This window comes from Rhinatrema bivittatum, chromosome 7 (assembly GCF_901001135.1).
Source record: "Rhinatrema bivittatum chromosome 7, aRhiBiv1.1, whole genome shotgun sequence".
Lineage (NCBI taxonomy): Eukaryota > Metazoa > Chordata > Amphibia > Gymnophiona > Rhinatrematidae > Rhinatrema > Rhinatrema bivittatum.
The window spans coordinates 221,983,946-222,005,297 of NC_042621.1; the positions used below are offsets into that span (position 1 = coordinate 221,983,946).

The 21,352-nt window shown below is 40.0% G+C and overlaps 1 protein-coding gene across 1 annotated transcript in view; it reads right to left on the bottom strand.

Annotated features, from left to right (window-relative positions):
• Positions 1 to 21,352, bottom strand: part of PLCE1 (phospholipase C epsilon 1) — a 401,333-nt gene that overhangs the window by 17,001 nt on the left and 362,980 nt on the right. The window contains exons 27-28 of the mRNA XM_029610717.1: positions 20,341 to 20,602; positions 2,723 to 2,841 (exon numbers count right to left, since the gene is read on the bottom strand). Coding sequence (XP_029466577.1) covers positions 2,723 to 2,841; positions 20,341 to 20,602 — 381 coding nt within the window. The remainder of the gene's footprint in view (positions 1 to 2,722; positions 2,842 to 20,340; positions 20,603 to 21,352) is intronic.

Genomic DNA, 21,352 nt, shown 5'->3' on the forward strand with positions numbered 1-21,352 from the left:
GAGTCAGCAAGGTAATAGTGTAGTATTGTATTTACATGCCCGTTTTGTTGTTGTTTTTAAAATAAAATGCATGTTTTATTTTTGGTAAACCACTGCAATACCCGTAAACATGTGGTATGTAAATAATTTTAAATAATTAAATAAATGGCTTAAAATAGCACACGACAGTGTAAAGGACCCTCCGGTCTCATTACCAGTATGGGCCCTCGTTTAAACTTTCCTAGCTAGTGCAGTTTAGGTTAGTAATTAAGGGGAGGAGCCATTCATATGCAAGCCCTCCTTTTGAGGGGCTGTCCCTTGGAAGGGTTTAAAAACAGTTCTCTACCCAGAGACTGTGGGCAATGCTTTTAGGTTTTGGAAGACTTAGGTGGCAGTGAGGAGCGATTATTTTGTTGGATTTTCAGGCCTACTTGGAGGATCCAGGCACACCCTGCCTGGAGATTCTAAGCAAGGTCAGGAGGTACTTCCTACCAGTCCACTAACTAGCTGGCTGGGCTTTCCTCTGGGTTGTTTTTTGGGATCAGGTATTTTCATAGTAGGAGCCTTGTGAGACACCTGGATTCAGAGCACAGGGAACCCTGTGCCTGGGGCTACCCAGGTTAGGGAAGACCTGCTCCTCTGCACCCTCACAAGGAAGGAGGTATGGTGGTGACCCGAGGCAAGGAGTAACTCCGGTGTTAACTTCAGTTTGGGGGAAAATTAACTTTTTGGTTGTAAGATCCAGGAGGAAGATTTCTGCTGCCCCTTCCTTCCTTGAAGACGAACACTGAGAGCTGCAGGTTCCTGAGAGGTTGTCTTCCACCAGGATTCGATTAAGAGAGAAAACAGTTAAGAATCATCAGCTAATTGTGAGCATGAAATCATTTGCGGTATTTGAGGACACCCACCCTGGGGAGAGAATGGGGATTTTGGACTCGCTGTGCATTCTACCCCTTTTTGCCAGTTCTGGAAGGAGTTTTCCTGCCCAACTAAGGACACCCTGTCCCCTTGGGAACCTCGCTTAGCCTAGACCTGAAGAGTGAGAGATTTTCCTGTACTGGTGCAGAGAGAGAGAGAGAGAGAGAGAAAACAGACTGTAACTGACAGAGCTCCTGTGCTGCTCAGAGCTGATTGAATTGTGCCACATTTCACCTGCTTTATCACCAGTGAAGCATTTTATTTTTGGACCCTCAACCAGAGACTTCCAGTGTATTATCTGGCACTTGCAGCACACACAGTGGAGGAAAATTAATTTCACCTCTCCTAGGGAAAGTCACCCCCCTCATTCTGGGCCCTGAAAATTAAGTCTCTCTCCCCCCCCCCCCACCATCAACAAAGAACACGGATGCTGGGGGAAAGAGGGACAGTGACAGAGCTAGTCAGGAGTGATCCCAACCCTAAAGAGACATTAAAATCTTTCATGGCCCCATCGAAGTGCAATCCGCTCCCTGGGATGGGGTTACAAAAGTATGACATTAGTTTTCTTTTAATTATTATTTTTAACCTTTACATCCCCTCCAGACAAATAAAACAATGTTACAATAAGAAAAACTACAGCTTTAGAGGATAAATTTGTAATAGTTGCAGACCCACAGACCTTAAGCCCGAATTTTCAAAGCAGATATGCAGATAAAGTCTGCTTTGAAAACTTGTGGGTTCTCGTTGAATGTGTACATTTATGCGCAGATGGACAACAGTCTAAAGCAAATGTAATCCCCCCTCCTCCGACTCTGCCCTCCTGAATCCCTCTTGCCAGGGTGGGTATAAGTACACCTAAAATGGGGTCAGACACACATGTGCACCCCAAAGTGCCACGGGCATTAAACAGGGTTTTGTGGGAGAAAGTCACTCGGAGATTCAAGCCCTTAATGATAAAGATTCTGAATCTCTGACGTAAGAATGGCAGAACTGCCAAACTGAGTGACAGCAAAGGGTTCCCCCTAGTACAGGTTCCTGGCTCCAACAGTGGCAAGGAGACAGCGTATAACTGGAAAGCTTTTAAGACAGATCAGCAGTGGGGCCGTGCTCTGCTCGGCCATACAGAGGACCTGAGTCCAATTTCTGGGTCAGGTCCTCCATTTCCCGGACTGGATGGTACCGGGGATGCTGCAGAAGTAGCGTTCACATCCCCCAAGGGGAGAAAGTTCCAGTCACAGCACAAAGGTGACATCTAACGACTGGACTTGAGTCCACGAATGTAGGTTTCTTGGTCCCCAGCCAAGGAGTGCCACTGCAGGGTCTGGGCTAAGTTGAGTTGGGAGGCGATGTCAAGTAGAGGAGAAATCCCTTGGTGAATGCGAATGAAGGCTCAGGGTGTCAAATCCAAGCCCCAGTTCTTGCTTAGGTGGAACCCCCAAAGGAACATGAGAAATACTGTTTGGCACAGTGTGCCTCATCGTTAAATAACTACCCACACTAAAGCTGAAGGCAGGTAATGACAATAACCCAAAAAGACAATGTTTGTTCTTAGCAACAGATTAATAAATACAAATTTTAAAATGTTTCAGTTAATATCCTCTGCATCTGGTCATTGACTGGTCAAGGGAAACGGTCTATTTTCCAATAAGAAACAGAGTGCACGTCACCAAATATCTACTTCTTTTCAACTCTTCATTCCATAGATGAATAACATGCATGTTAATTGTTGGTGTACATGAAAACTTTTAGCCAGTTGCTATTTGTGTTTTGCTTCTATAAAGGTTAGAATGTACACCAGATTCCCCAAATATTAAAATCAGATTACCAGAAAGGCAGGCAGAGCACTGCCACTGGGACTTTCTTCCATTCTTCGACTGTTTATAAATAAGCTGGAGATGTCGAGGGATTCATTGTGCAAGTTTCGAAGTTGTAGGTGCCGGTACCCTAAAACAATATAATTAATAAAAAGAATGCAAGAGAAAATAATTCTACAGTGAAGCTAAAATATATTTCATGTTTGAACGATATATTTAGCACCCAATTTTCAAATGTGCTTTGTGGTATTGAGGAAGGAAGAAAAAAATGCAGACTGGATGGATCTTATGCTCTTTATTTATTATCATATTCCACATTTCTATGATTTATATCAAAGGGCTTCCCCTTCCCCCGACCCTTGGTGCCTATGGGAAAAGCAAGCAATAAATCAGATCTTTAGTATTCCTGAATGGTACCAACCTGACATGAGTAGAAATGAAGTCCAAAGGTTTGTAATCATAGATCCCAGGGCCTAGGATGAATAAACTTTGGGCTTGATCTTTGTGATGCTAAATACAGGAATATATGAGCGGCTGTTTAGAGGATATTCCTCATGTGGTTTTCCTTGATTGTGATTTCTTCCATAGACTCTGCTCATCCATACTGACTTTGTTAGCACCCTGCTTGTGTGATTACGGTGTGCTTGTACTTTTGGGTTGTTGGTTTGTTTTTTGTTTTTTTAACTGGGGATAATTTTGAAAAATTTTAAAAGATTTACACACTAAAAACTGTGTTTTACATGTGTAAATGTACTTTACCCGTGCAAGTGGGCTTTTGAAAATTGCAACAATATATGCCATTGAATTGTCAGTAGGTTTTACAGGCTTAAGTGCCCTTTAAAAAGTGAATTTTTGAAAGATGAACGTGTAAAAAATAGCTCATAAAAAGATTTTAAAAACCATATAACATTCACATGTAAATCAGGAACCATGAGTAAATTTGCATCAGTAAATAAAAGGATGGGCTGGGGCGTTCCAGCTAGGAGCCAACATTTACACGCATATTTTGCTATTTTACAGCCTGCCAAAGGGACTGGGTGAACCTGGGGACTTCAGACTGAAGAGGCAGGAGGGTCTTCATGGGCGAACTGGTAAACTAAATGGTAAAGCTGATCATTTCACTGCCATTGCCGGGCACGTCATACAATCTCCTTACTTATGCATGTAAAAGCTGCCTTATGATGGGTAAATGCATCTAAATAATGTGAGTAAAATCTACCTGCGTATCCCTTTAAAATTCAAAGTAGAAATATGCAGATGTATCATTTGTGTATACTTATCTATTTTATTTATTTGTTTGTTTTTATATACCGACATTCACCCAAGAGTATCACATCGGTTTACATATTATTATCTGACTAAATTCTGACTTATTCGGCTAAATAACACCTTTGCCGCTACTTAGAAGGCCAAATTTGAACTTATCTGGATAAGCAGCACTTTTTTTTTACTTTTACGGCTATCTTATATACCTGGATAAGTCTGAGAAACACTATTTAGATGGGTAAGTAGCACTTTTCACACTTATCCAAGTGCCACTACTTGGCAGCAAAAACTGGAACTTATCCGGATAAATACTGCTATTTTTCCGGATAAGTCTGAACTTGCATGGCTCACGGTTTTTACATATGTGAGCATATGTATGCACATGTGTTTGTATTTTATGCATATCATATCCATACAAGTTACAAAATACAGTAGCACTTTATGTGTGCCCATATACAAGTCTAAATGGGCCCACATAAGTTTTGAAAGTTATCCTCCTTGCAGGTAAATGGGCTTTTGAAAATTGTTATGAAAGTATGTTGTTTTTACACACAACTCCAAAGTCCTCTATACGTTACCATTCATCAATTGCCAAAGGTAATAAATAAATACCATTGCTTTTTCCTAGAAGTCAGAAGAACAGGAGATGGTATTTACTTACAAACGATTAACAGAAAGATTCAAAGAAGAAAGATCTATGGAGTAAATCATTGGGGCTGATGTAAAAAGATCCATGCTGAAATCCGCGCTGATATTTCTGTGTAGAATTTTTTGGCTCGTGCAGCAAAAACCAGTGGCAGCGCGGGATGTAATAACGGCCGTGTATGCTAATTAGATATGCACATAAATCTGCACATGCACCATAACATGCAGTAACATGCGCTCATGGCCCTATGAAGTAAATTGTGCAGAAACATGTGTGGACGCCCATCAGTGTGTGAACACCTGCGATTGATTCTCAGGGCGAAAGCCTTTCTTTTTCAAAAAATGAATAAATTAGTGGCAGGAGCGGGATTCCGGGTAAAGATTGGCCTGGGGATTTTTCGTCCAGGCCGGCCCAGGAGATACCCCCATGGTCTGCCGAGCGCGGCTCTGTCACAGCAGCGCTCGGCAGACAACGTGACCAGAGCGACCGGCCCACCGGGGGATGCCCGATCCCCCAATAGGCCAATCTGCCCCAATTAGTGGTCCATAAGGTGATATGAAGATGGGTAGAGCAATATCTAATCCCTTCAAGCTTGGACTCCGACTGCCAGTGAGAGTGTGAAATGCCGAATGGCGATTCTGCCTCACAGAGAAGCTACCGTCTCTCTACCAGTTCCCTCCGCTGATTGGCTGACCCACAAAAGCATGAAAAAACTGATCTCCACACCGGTGCTTTCACTTAACTCCTGCCCTGACCCAGGCACTAAAAACCTGCATTAAAAAACGTGCACTAACCCAATCTCCCTGCTTGCATGACTCTCTGCATTGCCCATGATTAGACAATCGCCTCCTTTGCATGCCATTAACATGTACTTGCGCAGAACAAGCCGTGGGTTGGTAAACAGGTTTATAAGCACATTTCTTCCTGTGCACAAATCCTTTATTACATACCCGTCTAGGGTTTGCACAGGAAAACATGCGTATAAACATGTACACAGTACGCACTGAAACCAGCGGCACATTTACCGCTGCTTGTTATATTGGCGCCATTGATAGGTATCTACATAGAACCTGAGTATTGAGTACAGGCAACTTAACACCCAGGATCCTTTAGAAAGGAACTTTCTCTGACTTGGGGCTATATTTCATTTGAGGTTAATGCAATGCCATGGACACATCCAGGCCTTCCCAAATCCCTTATTTAAAATCTTATCGCTTTAAATTAAATTGCACAAGACTGGCATGGACATTTGGAGAAGAAGGTGTGGCACAGTTCAGCTTTTGTAGCAGTCATACAGCAATGAAAAGGATCATACATGACAAAGCAGCACCTATCTTCTGGGACAAATCAGCCAAGAACAGATATTTATAGCAATTATGTATCAGGCCATGTATGCGTTACAAGCATAAGAGAGATGATTCACATACTGTATTGACTTCTTCTACCTTCGTCTCCGGTGACAGATTGAATAATTATTTATTTATAGCCTTGGAATACTATACAGTTGGAGCTGCAGATGCATTACTTCCTGTTTCTGTCTGAATGTAGAGTTATAAACAGACTGAGTGGGATGATTTCTTTTTTTCAGATATCTATCTCTCTAACTTTCCCCCTCCAAAGACTGATGATATATTTCAAGTGTGAAGACATGAAATACTGCAACTTTTTAGAAGCCTAGACCAGTGTTTCCCTACCCTCTCTCCTGCTGGAACACCTAAACCAGTCAGGATTTCAGGATACGAATATGCACAAGATAATTGGCCTACATTGGAGACGCAGTACATGCAAATCTCTCTTATGCACATTCATTACGACAGGATAGGTGTGGCTCCAGGAGAGGGTTAGGAAATCCTGCCCTAGACCTCAACATATTTGTGCAGCTCAAAACATTATAATAGCCCTGCCTGTACTGCATACAGTTTCACAACAAATCATTTTATAGAAAGAGGATGGGTCATGATAGAGGCCAAGAGAGACAGAGGAAAACAGAGAGCAGTCTAGAGTGACAACATTAAAAAAAAAAAAAAAGACTAAGATCTGGAAGCAGGATGAAACAAGGAGACAACCAGAGCACAGAAAGAACTGGCACAGCATAGTTGCCAACCTTTGTCTCAAAGACAGCTGTTGATGATGAAGATGGGAATCATGGGAGGACCACAAATAATGATTCTTATAATTTTGTGTTTTTACCATCACTACCCAAGTCATCTTCCTTATTACTGAAAAACCCAGATTCCTCCCTCTCCCAGGCTATCACATTTCCTTGCAAACTCCCCTTCCCTACTAATGTTTAAAGGTCCTAGTGCAGTCTTTAAGAACTCCCAGTCAGCATTCCTCAGCTCCTCTACCAATCCAAGTATGAGGAGAGTCAATGAAAGCTTTCAAAAATTTAAATTTTATTTTATTTTAGAAGCAAATTTATTATGAATGTTTTCAAAAAGATGACAAAAGATCAGCAACTTATGTCAAACCCTTGACAAACTGACGCTACAGATCATAAGTTTTTACACTTGTGCTAATTCAGTTCCTTTGAATGTGTATTACTAGTAGGTAGATATTCAACAGAAAAAGGCTAAGTAAGGTAGCCAGTTAAAAATATATAACTAATTTACATGGTATATTCAGCAGCACAGCTGCAACTTAGCCAGATAAGTTATATTCAGTTATGGGAGACTTGCCCTATGACAGGTCTAAGTTATCCGGTTAACTTAAGTGGATAAGTATGAATATCGCTACTTATCCAGCTACGTTAGATGGATAAGCAGTGCCGCCCTGATCCAACCACTACCCACCCACTAGATATTTGGTTATCTACTTAGCCAGATAAGTAGCTTATCTGGCTAAGTGGTGGCTGGCCACTGATAGCCAAATATTCAACGGCCACCACTTAGCTGGATAGGTCTCTGAATATAGGGCTCAATGTTTTCAGTAAATGTGTATGCCTTCTTCTGTATGACAAGTCTGTGAAATGATATTAAAATATTCCTTGAGTAAGGCAAACCCACTGCTAGATGAACACAAACACACTCTGCTATTTCTGGGACTTTCTAGCCAAGCCAGGTGTGCTGAGTTCACTTGTCACAGCCAACCTCAGGCAAGACGAACTGGGTCCTTTCTCCTTTCAGCATCATCATGATGAGAAGTGAGCATTCCACAGCTGGAACTGCATTTCCTTCTGTTTGATGATGAATGAAGTTGAAAAACCCTGCTTGGTTTTCATCGGTGTGCTTGGCTCAGCAACAAAGCTTAATAGTCGATGGAAAAACTTGCATGATCCTGACTGATAAGATGTGTGCTTTAACAGGAACAGATAAAAATCAAACAGCAGTTCAGAAAATGGATTAGGACCATATGAGAGCCATTTCCAATAAGAATTTTCAGTGTTCTATAGACCATATTTATTATGAAATGGAGTATTCTGATCCTAGTTTCATAATCCTGAGTACTGCAGCTATAAAGCAGCACCTCAGGCACAATGATCAGCAAAGTTAGAGAAGAGTGCAATTTTTTAAGTCATTTTGATCCTCTTCAAAGTGAGAGGGAAAGGGATGGGAATAATTCAGTCCAGATAAGAAAATAGTGAATGTGAACCATTTACCTCAAACAAGATTAGGTTCACCATTCATCTGAACCAGGGAACTGCTTCCTCTCCTAACCACAAGAAAGCAGAGTGAGGGATTTCTCTGGACTTGTGCACAGTCCCCTTAGCATGGAGAAGAGGACAAGACTGCAGTTCTCTTCCTTACCCTTCAAGAGAGAGAAGGGTGCATGGGCCTACAGAAGGGATCTTGCACGTGGGAGGGAGAGGAAAAGGACTACATGTGAGTTCAGGCAATTCTGTGTCATGTTTATCTGGCTTGATCCATTTATAACTATTATAAACTCTTTTGGAGGCAGGAATTCAGGGGCTCGATATACTAAAGGTTTTTTCCCATTTTGTATCTAAGGGGGAAAAATGTACTACATCTGGGCTTTAACGGGGCGAGTTGGGGGGAATCACTGAGGAAGCAGGCTATATTGTTTCATCTCTAGCCCAGGAAGTTGTTGTTCCAGATGGGGGACTGATGCCCCGACCCGGCTGATGTTTTCCAGCAGTGCCCATTTGCACTGGATAAGCCCATGACCTGCAGCAAGGTGAGGGGATCGCCCATACCTTGGAGCAGAAGAAACTGCATTGTTCCATCTCCAGCCCAGGAAGTTGCTGTTCCAGCCAGGGGATGGGATGCTCTAACCTGGCTTAGCTGACATCATCCAGAAGTGCCCGCTTGTATTCTGTAAGAGCCGCAACCTGTGACATGCATCTGAACGTGCAATACGTAAGGTGTGTGCCCCTGGCAAAACCCTTCACGAGTATAGAGGGATCTTAAGAAAATCTGGTGATTCAATTGTGAGTGCAATTTTGTTCTTTTCTGCAGTTTTTTCATTCAGTTTAGGGGGCCTTACCATGTGTTATCCAGCCTAAGACATGCCTCATGGGCAAGAAGAGAAAGGGATGCATTCAGGTAGTCGCATCAAGGTGTAAGTTCAGGGGGCTAATGGGCTATATGTGGCTTCCACCGCTCTTAGTGGAACTTAGCCCTGATCATTGTACTCCTTCACGAACTGGGATTGGCACTATTATAGGGACTTTGGTTTCAGGGCCTGAAGCTGTCAGCAACTCTGCACCAGTGGATAGGAAATCTCCTGTTGAAACTTTGTCATTAAGATCAGTAGGTGACCTAATTGAAACTGCCTCTCAAAAGATTAAAGGGTTAGTCACCAATACCGACCCAGTTAAACCAACGGTGATAACTTTGGAGACTATGTATTTATTTATTTATTTAAAAAATGTATTAACCACCTATCAACATTACTAGGAGGTTTCAAATTAAAAAACATCCAGAAATACAAAAAAGTATATATCAAACCATCACAAACTATATATACAGTTACACAAAAATTCAGACGGTGGTTTAATCTGATTTAGACCTTATGCCACCACCCATAAGAATATTGGAGTGAAGGAGCAGCCCAGTGGTTAGAGCAGTGGCTACGAACCAAGAGACCAGGGTTCAAGTCCTGCTGTCACTCCTTGTGACCTTGAGCAAGTCACTTTACCCTCCATTGCCTTAGGTACAAACTTCGATTGTAAGCCCTCTGGGGATAGGGTACCTACAGTACCTGAATGTAATCCACTTTGAAGCACTGAAAAAAAAAGTGTGAAAAGCAGAATATAAATCTAAATTAAAAAAAAACATAAGAAATTGCCATACTGGGTCAGACCAAGGTCCATCAAGCCCAGCATCCTATTTCCAACAGAGGCCAATCCAGGCTACAAGTACCTGGCAAGTTCTAAGTATAACCCATGCTAGTAATAGCAGTGGCTATTTTCTAAGTCAACTTGATTAATAGCAAGAACTTATTTATTTATTTATTTATTTATTTATTTATTTAGGGTTTTTATATACCGACTTTCTTGATATATATATCAAATCAAGTCGGTTTCCATATAACACAACTGTCGCCGGGGGGCGTTACATTAAACAGTAAACATAGTATTGAACAGAGAACGTGTAGCGTTACATTAAACAATCAATAAGGTCGTTATAATAAACTATAAACATAGTATTGAACAGAGAATGTGTAGGGTTACTTTAAACCATCAATAAGGTCCTGGTGGTCCTGAGGGTATTAGGTTGGCGGTGGACTTTATATTGTGCTATTTTGTTCTTTGTCCTGTGTCGAAGTGTTCCTGCGATTCTGGAAAGGCTTGTCGGAAGAGCCATGTTTTAAGGTTTTTCTTGAAGGTTAGATGGCAAGTTTCGAGACGAAGATCTGGCGGAAGTGAGTTCCAAAGGGTGGGCCCGGCTGTGGAGAGTGCTCGTTTGGCTAGAGAGGTTTTAATCGGGGGAGTGTGTAGATAACCTTTGTAGTTATATCTGATAGGTCTTTTTGATGTGTGAAGGCGGAGTTGCGAGGTAAGATTTAGGTGGGCGCTTCCCATAATATCCTTGTGGATCATTGATAGTGTCTTGAAGGTGATTCTAGCTTTTATTGGAAGCCAGTGGAGGTAGTGCAGAATTGGAGTGATGTGATCTCTTCTGTTGGAGTTAGTGAGTAGCCTCGCCGTGGCGTTTTGTACCATCTGTAAAGGTTTTATGGATGATAGCGGAAGACCTAACAGGAGAGAATTGCAGTAGTCTAACTTGGACAATATCAAAGATTGGACTACTAAGCGGAAGTCATAGAAGTGAAGGAGTGGTTTAAGATTTTTTAATACTTGTAGTTTGAAGTAACATTCCTTAGTTGTGTTGTGGATGAAAGATTTAAGGTTGAATAGATTGTCGAAGCGCACCCCTAAGTCTCTGACTGAAGGTGAGTGGTTGATAGGTGGATTTATGGATTGTGTTGAGCTTTGGACGTTGAAGAGTGTGTGGTTTTCGTTGGGCGAGATGATAAGGATTTCTGTTTTATTTGTGTTGAGTATAAGGTTGAGGCTAGATAACAAGGAATTGATGGATAGTAGGCAATTGTTCCAATGCGCCCAGGTTTTTTGGAGTGATTCTGTGATGGGAAGAAGTATCTGAATGTCATCGGCGAAGATATTGTGTTTTAGCTTGAGGCTGGAGAGTAGGTGGCAGAGCGGAAGCAGGTAGATGTTAAAAAGGGTAGGGGAGAGAGAAGAACCTTGAGGTACTCCTCTGATTGATTTAATAGGAGGTGATTCTACATTATTTATCTTGACTTTGTAGTATCTATTTTCTAGGAATGATTGAAACCAACTGTGAGCTTCTCCTTGGATTCCTATGTCTGAAAGCTGCTCAAGGAGGATTTCATGATTTACGGTGTCAAATGCAGCGGATAAGTCAAGAAGAGCGAGGAGGTACGATTGTTTTTTTTCAAGGTTGAGGATTATTATTCAAACCTTTTTTAAAGCCAGCTACACTAACTGCACTAACCACATACCTTGGCAACAAATTCCAGAGTTTAATTGTGCGTTGAGTGAAAAAGAACTTTCTCCAAATAGTTTAAATGTGCTACATGCTAACTTCATGGAGTTCCTCCTAGTCTTTCTATTATCTGAAAGAGTAAATAATCGATTCACATTTACCCATTCTAGACCTCTCATGATTTTAAAGACCTCTATCATGTCTCCCCTCAGCTGTCTCTTCTCCAAGCTGAACAGCCCTAAACTCTTTAGTCTTTCATCATAGGGGAGCTGTTCCATCCCCTTTATCATTTTGGTTGCCCTTCTCTGTATCTTCTCCATTGCAACTCTTATCTTTTTTGAGATGTGGAGACCAGAAATGCACACAGTATTCAAGATGCTGTCTCACCATGGAGCGATACAGAGGCATTATAACATTTTCTGTTTTATTCACCATTTCTTTCCTAATGATTCCTAACATTCTGTTTGCTTTTTTGACTGCCACAACACACTCCGATGAGTCAATGTATTATCCACTATGATACCTAGATCTCTTTCCTGGGTGATAGCTCCTAATATGGAACCTAACATTGTGTAACTATAGCATGGGTTATTTTTCCCTATATGCATCATATTGCACTTATCCACATTAAATTTCATCTGCCATTTGGATGCCCAATTTTCCAGTCTCACAAGGTCCTCCTGCAATTTATCACAATCTGCTTGTGATTTAACTACTCTGAATAATTTTGTATCATCTGCAAATCGGATTATCTCACTCGTCATATTCCTTTCCAGATCATTTATAAATATATTGAAAAGCATGGGTCCCAGTACAGATCCCTGCCCACCCCCCTCCACTGAGAAAATTGTGTATTTAATTCTACTCTCTGTTTCCTGTCTTTTAAACAGTTTGTAATCCACAAATGGACATCGCCACCTATCCCATGACTTTGTACTTTTCTTAGAAGCCTCTCATGAGGAACTTTGTCAAATGCCTTCTGAAAATCCAAATACATTACATCTACCAGTTCATCTTTATCTACATGTTTATTAACCCCTTCAAAAAACTGAAGCAGATTTATGAGGCAAGACTTGCCTTGGGTAAAGCCATGTTGACTTTGGTCCATTAAACCTTTCTGTCTTTCTGTATGTTCTGTGATTTTGTTCTTTAGAACACTTTCCACTATTTTCCTGGCACTGAAGTCAAGCTAACTGGTCTGTAGTTTCCCGGATTGCCCCTGGAACCCTTTTTAAATATTGGAGTTACATTAGCCACCCTCCAGTCTTCAAGTACAATGGATGATTTCAATGATAGGTTACAAATTTTACTAATAGATTTGAAATTTCATTTTTTAGTTCCTTCAGAACCCTGGGGTGTATACCATCCGGTCCAGGTGATTTACTACTCTTCCTTTGTCAATCTGGTCTACCACATCTTCTAGGTTCACCGTGATTTGGTTCAATCCATCTGAATCATTACTCATGAAAACCTTCTCCAGAACGGGTATCTCCCCAACATCCTCTTCAGTAAACACTGAAGCAAAGAAATTGTTTAATCTTTCTGTGATGGCCTTCTCTTCTCTAAGTGCCCTTTTAACCCCTCAATCATCTAATGGTCCAACTGACTCCCTCGCAGGCTTTCTGCTTCGGATATATTTTAAAATGTTTTACTGTGAGTTTTTGCCTCTACGGCCAACTTCTTTTCAAATTCTCTCTTAGCCTGTCTTATCAATGTCTTACATTTAACTTGCCAATGCTTATGCTTTATCCTATTTTCTTCTGTTGGATCCTTTTTGAATGAAAATCTTTTAGCTAAAATAGCCTCTTTCACCTCACCTTTTACCCATGCCAGTAATCGTTTTGCCTTCCTTCCACCTTTCTTAATGTGTGGAATACATCTGGACTGTGCTTCCAGGATGGTATTTTTTTAACAATGTCCATGTCTCTTGCACTTTTTACCTTTGTAGCTGCTTCTTTCAGTTTTTTTCTATTTTTCTCATTTTATCAAAGTTTCCCTTTTGAAAGTTTAGCACTAGAGCTGTGGATTTGCTTACTGTTCCCCTTCCAGTCATTAATTCTAATTTGATCTTAATATGATCACTATTACCAAGCTGCCCCACCACTGTCGTTACCTCTCTCACCAAATCCTGTGCTCCACTGAGAATTAGATCTAAAATTGCTCCCTCTCTGGTCGGTTCCTGAACCAATTGCTCCATCCAGGAACTTTATCTCTCTAGCATGTCCTGTTGTTACATTTACCCAGTCAATATTGGGGTAATTGAAATCTCCCATTATTTCTGCACTACCAATTTGGTTAGCTTCCCTAATTTCTCTTAGTGAGATGGACAATGAAATGCTATCTTGGCCAGGTGGATGGTAGTATACTCCTATCACTATACTCTTCCCCAACACACAAGGGATTTCTATCCATAAAGATTTGATTGTGCATTTAGTCTCATGCAGGATCTTTATCCTGTTGGACTCTATACCATCCCGGACATAAAGAGCCACCAAGATGCTCCTCTCTGTCATTGCCATATAATTTGTACCCTGGTATAGCACTGTCCGATTGGTTATCCTCTTTCCACCATGTCTTTGAGATGCCAATTAAGTCTATGTCATCATTCACTGCTATACATTCTAATTCTCCCATCTTACTTCTTAGACTTTTGGCATTAGGATACAAGCATTTCAAAGTGTGTTTTTTGTTTGTATTTTCATTCTGCTTTTTAATTGATTGGGATAAATTGGAATATTTTAGTGAGTTTTTAATTACAGGCACTTGGACTACTTTTCTTATTATTGGAACCTCACTGTTGGGATGCCCTAATTCTAATGCATCATTAGTATCCTTTGAAGATATCTCCCTTTGAACCATGCGCTGCAGAGCGACTGTCAGCTTTCTCCTTTGTTCTAGTTTAAAAGCTGCATCCTCTTTGATAAAACAGTAACCATCATGTTATTGCTTCACATTCTACATTCAGCCATTACTATATTCCAAATGCCTGCCAAAAGAAGGCTTTTCCATTTTCTGAACTTTAAAAGCCCAGTTTCAACCTTCAAATATCCTGGTTAAGAATTCCAAATTGTTGGTCCCTGCACATAAAAGAATCTCTCTCTTGATTTGTCCAATTAAATTACTTTGGAAGATGGTACATCCAAAAGCATTTGTGAGCTAGATCTCAATGTCCTTGTGGGTTGGTACAATTTCTGTACTGAATTGAAAGTACTTGGGGTCAAATCTTTAATACCCTTAAAGGCTTCAATTGCCACTTTGAATTTAATTCTCCAGACAACAGGTAACCAATGATATTTTTTTAAAGTAAGATGTCACATGTTGATTGATCGAAATTCCAGCCACAGTTCGCACCGCTGAATTCTGAACATATTGAAATGCACGTGTTGTATTTAAAGGCAAGCTGATGTATAATGCATTGCAATAATTGACTGTAGACATTACTAAAGAATGTATGACAGCTTTAAGTCATTCGCATTTAGATAAGGACGTAAACTTTAGAGTATTTGTAATTTAAAGTAAGAGGATCTCACAACTTGCTTTATTTGTGGACGGAATGACAATTTAGTATCTAGAATAATGCCCAGATTATGTACTTCCTGTGAAATTGTGATTTTCGTACTGTTAATTAGTATATGCTTGAGCATATTATCTGATGGAAACCTTGACAAATAAAGGATCTCAGTTTTGTCCATATTAATGACCCATCTACTCTTAATCAACCAAGACTGTAAGTGGGACAGACAATTAAGACCTTACTCAGAGCATTTGAATAGGTTCCTTTTATTGGAATATAGAATTGTATATCATCCACATATATACGGTACTTGACATCCAGTTCTGCTAACACTTGATAAATTGGCACAATATATATATTGAAAAGTGAGGCTGACAAGGTTGATCCCTGGGGAACCCCAGTAGAGGTTTTAAACACTCTTTCCTGCTATCTGTACCCAATAACTCCTATCTTCCAAAAAGGAAGTGAACCATCTAAGTACCACATCGCCTATCACTAGATCATGTAAGCGTCCTAACAAAATGGAATGATCAATAGCGTCAAACGCTGCTGATAAATCTAACAGGACAAGAATATATTCTACCCTTGAATCAAACTGTTGCCTAAAAAACATGGCACAATGATAATAAAAGGGTCTCTGTATTATAGTCTGATCTAAATCCATATTGACGCTGATCCAATACATCATATTTATTCATAAAAACCTGCAATTGTTTCAAAACAACGTACTCTAAAATTTTTGTCACAAAGGGTAAATTTGAAATTGGTCTATAATTTTTAAAATCATTCTTATCCAATTTTGTTTTTTTAAGCACAGGTCTAATCATGTCTTCTTTCAATTGTTCTGGTATTTCACCCTCTCTCAACAAAAGGTTTACAAGATTATTAATGAAAGGTGCAATCTCCTTCCTGAGACATTTAAATGATGCATTTGAAAAATCACTTAAGGAACAAAATATGATTTCCTATTATATTACTGATCTCATCAGTAGTTGTCTATTCAAAAAATTCTCATCTGATTGCACTTGAGCCATATTCATTAGCTTGTATCAAGTTTAAAGGCACCAGTGAATTAATTTTATCAATAAAGAATAGACCTATTAAATCAGGTTCAATTCCAGTATCATCACTAAAATTATTCTCAGACAGTTTAGTCATATTTTTTACAACGTAGAATAATTCTTTAGGCTGGTTCTGGGCTTCCTGAATCTTTTTTGAAATACATTCTTGTTTAAATCTATCTACCTTAGCCCTATACTCATCTATCTGCTCAACAAATGGACAGCTATTGTGGATATTAATAGATCTCTATCTGTTAAAACTGATAATACTTTGTCATCTATCAACGAGTTAAATATGGTTCACAGTTACATTTAATTGAGTTTATGAAAGTTCTCTTTTAATAGTTTTCCTGTATACTTGTGTTAATGTATTCTGCCTTGAGGCGACTGTTTTAATGTATTTCCGCCCTGGAGGCGTCTGTTCAGTTCCTTGTAAACCGGTGCGATATGTATTCTTTACAGGAACATCGGTATATAAAAATAAATAAATAAATAAATAAATAAATAAATACTCAGGTTAATTCCCATGCTCAGTCGATTAGAGAGTATGGGGAAAACCTGATTCAGCTTGAGACTCAATATAAGGAGTTATATACTTATGATGCAGCTCTAATTAAGAATAATAATGAAATGTGCCAAACTAGAGACTTAAAAATCAGCTAGGAAATTTAACTTGCGCTTCTTAAATGTCTCAAATTCTCCATTGCTAGCACTTTTAGACATGTTAAAAAATGTTACCAAGAATGTTCCTCCTGCATCTAAAGCCTTTTACCTCCCTGTTCGTAGCAGAATGGAACCTGCTTTGAATCCGCATGTGACATCTGATCTACTTATAGATAGCTTAGGTCTCACTACTTTTTTGCAGGAATCCTAAACATAACTTTGCGTTGCCTTTGCTTTAGAACTAAATAAAAACTGGACTATGAAAATGTTTATTCACACTAAACAAAAGAGTTTTTAGGCCATAAAGTTGCTTTATTTCCTGATTTGTCTAGATCTACACAATAAAGGTGCAAGATTATTTTGGGTAACAAGCAAGAGATAATTGCGGTTGTGGTTATCTTTATTTTGAGATTTCCTTGTAAATGAGAGATTAAGCTAGGGAATGCCAAGTATGCTTTTTATGAACCAGATCTTCTTGAAGGAATTTTGCAGAATAGGGGATCACTCAGCAGTAATTTTTCTCAGATAAACATCTAGAGGTCCATATTCAGACACAGTCTGGATAGCAAAGTTAGCTGGATAAACTTATCCAGTTAACTTTAGAGGCATGTTCAATAGTGCAGCCGTGCTATTGAATATAGCCGGCTATCATAAAGTTATTTTAGCTGAATTTATGTAAGCTCTTTGGCCTGACCACATTTAGCTGGCTAATAGGGTCATTTATCAAAATGCTATAAGGCGTTTTCGCCCTTAATGCATGCGAAAACGCCTTTAATGCATGCCATAGCACCATATCGTATGGTGCGATGCAAATCCGAAAAAGAGGAGGAGTTAGGGGTGGGAGTGGGCTGGGTTTACCATTTTGCGAAGCCCTATTGCACGGCTTTAACGCCGATTTTAGCTACACGTTTTTCAAATGCCGGTTTTAGTAAATTTGAGGCTCTCACAGCACAAGCCATGCTATCCAGGCCCTGTCTGAGAGAGAGAGCGAGAGAGAGAGAGAGAGAGAGACTAGCCACAATGCCCCAACACAAGATAGGTATTTATATCTCTATAGGAGGCCCACCTAGTAACTCGAGGTGAGGTTTAGGTATTAGTGTAGGGGTTAGAGGCCACTTTGACATTCAAATTGAGATGTACGAACAGAACAGTGCTCTCTTGTGAAGATTTGATGACCCTCGGAGTGAAGAAACTCACTCAAAGATGATATTTGGCTGGACCAAAAATTTGGAATTTGCTGCCCCTCGATATCTGAACAGAGTCAAACATAAATAGATTTAAAAAACTGATAAAGACTTGGTTATTTGAACAGGCTTTTATCCAAGCAAGTTAATCCCCAGGTCCAGATTCCTCCCTAAACTAACCTCTACTAACTTTTATTAAACATTGTTAATTAATACTAACTTTTAATTAATGTTTTTACCTCAAAAATTAGTAGGAGGCAGTTTTAGTTAAGTTAATTAGTGCCTATCAACTTTTAGTTTGTATTGGTAATAGTTTTATTAGATTTTAAGGTATTATTAATTTTGTTTTATAGTTAATTGACTAAGTGCATATTTTATTATGTTTTAAATTGAAGAGTGATGACTTATATGTTGTATGTATGCTGAATTTTACTGTATTGTAAACCGACATGAAATCAATATGAATGTCGGTATATAAAATTGCGTAAATAAATAAAATAAAATATTTGTACAATGTTCTCTCAACCTAGCTTGATGGACTCTCTACCTGGGTAACATCAAGTTAGGTTGAGAGAACATTGCACAAATCTCATCTTTGAGTGACTTTCCTCACTCCGAGGGTCATCAAATCTTCACAAGAGAGCACTGTTCTGTTCGTATGTCTCACTTTGAATGTCAAAGTGGCCCCTAACCCCTACACTAATACTTAAACCTCACCTCGAGTTACTAGGTGGGCCTCCCATAGAGATATAAATACCTATCTAGTGTTGGGGCATTATGGCTAGTCTCTCTCTCTCTCCTCAGTGGCCCTGATAGTAAACATGGTCCCCCAGTGGTTGTATGTAGGAAATACCACACTCCTGGCACTTATCTCAAAGTGCAAAAATGTTTTCGCAATTTGTAGTAACTTAGCTCTTTGCATAGGTATTAGCACAAATTTCAATAAACTGCCTATTACCATAAAACATGCCCCTTTTTCTATCGCATGCGGTATTTAGTGCATTTTGATAAATCCAGGCCTAAGGTAGCTGGTTAACTCTGAATATCAGAGTTAGCCAGTTACCTTAGCCGGCTAACTCAACTCCTACCGGTTACGCCCCTAAAACACCTCTAACATAAGTCCAAATTTTCAAAAGGCTGTGCGCAAAAACTGGGAGATACGTGTGTGGCTGGCCATGCGTGCTCGAGGGCATTTTAGAAACAGCCCGGACATGCGCATATCTCTTGGTATGTGCAGAAGTGCCAGGCCATCAAAGAGGGGTGGGCTGGGGGTGGGGTCTGGGTGGGCCGGGACAGTGTCATTTTGCACTGTCCCCGGGAAGTGCGCGCCAGCAGCCGGCTGGCACGCACAACTTAAGTCTGCTCCTTAGAGCACGCAAGTAATAAAACAAAAAAATCTAGGGTAGTTAAGATGGGTTTAGGGGTCGGAGAGGAGAGGGGAAAAGGGAAAAAGGCTAGGTAGGGGGATAGGAAAGTTCCCTCCCAGTCCGCTCCTTAATTGGAGCAGACTGGGAGGTAACTGGGAAAGGCCTTTTCGCGTCACCGCGCATTGTTTTTTAAAATCCCCTCCCCCCATCTGCACATGTATGCGCAAATATTATTATTATGCGTGGGAATCGTATTTTGTAACATGTGCACGGTGACGTGTGTATGTTATAAAATCACCGCGTCCACATGCATGCGCCAGGAACCACGCGTGTGTCTTTGAAAATCTACCCCTTAGCTGGCTAAATTCTAATCGTCTTATTAGCTGACTGGAATTTAGCCAGATTGGTGCCCAAATATTAATTTAGCCAGTTAACGTCAGAGTTAGCCAGCCAAATGCTTCTGAATATGGACGTCCCAGTAATTATGTTAAGTATCTGCATTTATATAATCATTTTGGATTAGCCTGATTGTGTATTTGATTGATGCTTTTTCAAATGGGTTGTAATAAAAGGCGATATTAAGTTGGCCCACATGCACGTGCTCTCGCTGCTTCCCTTTTGTCTGTATAAAACTAAAAACCACGCTGGTCTTTGTTCCCCTTTGCCTGGGCTTTGAATGAGCATGCAATTGCTAACCAGATACTGTACTGCTGCATCTTTTGTTGTTTGATTGGAACAATAATTGTTAGGGAATTCTTTGTCATAAATATAATACACACACGGATCTGTATTACAAGGATGAAAAACAGAACATTCCTACCTTATGTAGAAACAGACACACATAGTTCATGATAAGGCAATACAAAGGAATCTAGATATTGGACATAATATGTAGTTTCATATCAGCAGTTGCAGAAAACTCACAGATACCAATTTTGGCAAGACTAAAAACAGATTCTCTGCTAGAACATTTGGATTTTGGGTTTTGTTTGTTTTTACCTCTTTTAAGAGCCTTTAGGAGAATGATTCTTTGAGCAGTCACAGCTGAGCTGTTGTTTTCCACCACAGCAAAGCGAAGAAAGACCAGATCTTCAAAGTAAACCCGGAAGAGGAATTGCTCGTTCCACATGGGGTTCAAGGTATTGCGATGAATGGGCTTAGTGCGAAAATGGCAGCTGTCCAGAGGTATCCCGAGCACGTCAAGCTCAATGCAGGGACTCCCAGCGCTGTTACCTGGACATACGTTCTGCCCCGAGACGATCTGAAGCAGAAGAGCAAACACAGTAACCAAGGTGCACCTTTTCAAGGGAGCAAGTCAGCATTTAGCAGATATGTTCCAGAGCCAGAGGAGAGCTCAGTTGTTGAAATTAACTTAGAAGAAAGCTGTGCTTTCTGTGTGGTACTACAAAAGTAAAGGACAACAAGTTATATACCAACACCATTAACAAGTGAAAGCACATATTATCAGAGGTGAATTTTCAAAACGTTAAGTGCATACAAATTAGTGTATACTCATGTAAGTAGCCACTACTTGCGTATTTGGTATTTTGTAAACATACAAAATACACCAGCATTTTCACTTTCACGCACACATATACATGTATAGAAAAGGGAGTGGAGTGGAGAAGTAGCCTAGTGGTTAGAGCAGAAGGTTACAAACCTCAGTTCAAATCCCACTGCTGCTTCGTGTGACCTTAGGAAGGGCACTTTATCGTCTTCTGCCTAAGTTACAAACTTAGACCAAGATTTATAATTTTGCTATAAATATAGCAAAAATAGCGCCCATGATTTTAAAAAAGGGGTGTGGTTAGGGTAATGAGAGAGAGAGATATTCTTTATAAGCCTCTCATATAAGTAAACTATTTATAACACTGTAATAGGGGCAACTAGTAACTTGGGAGGAAGTTTGACATGCACAGTAGACATCAGTGAAGATTTTATGTGATTTGGAGTGATGACAGGTACACAAAGATGACATTTGTACATTGTACTCTCAACCTAGCTTGATAGC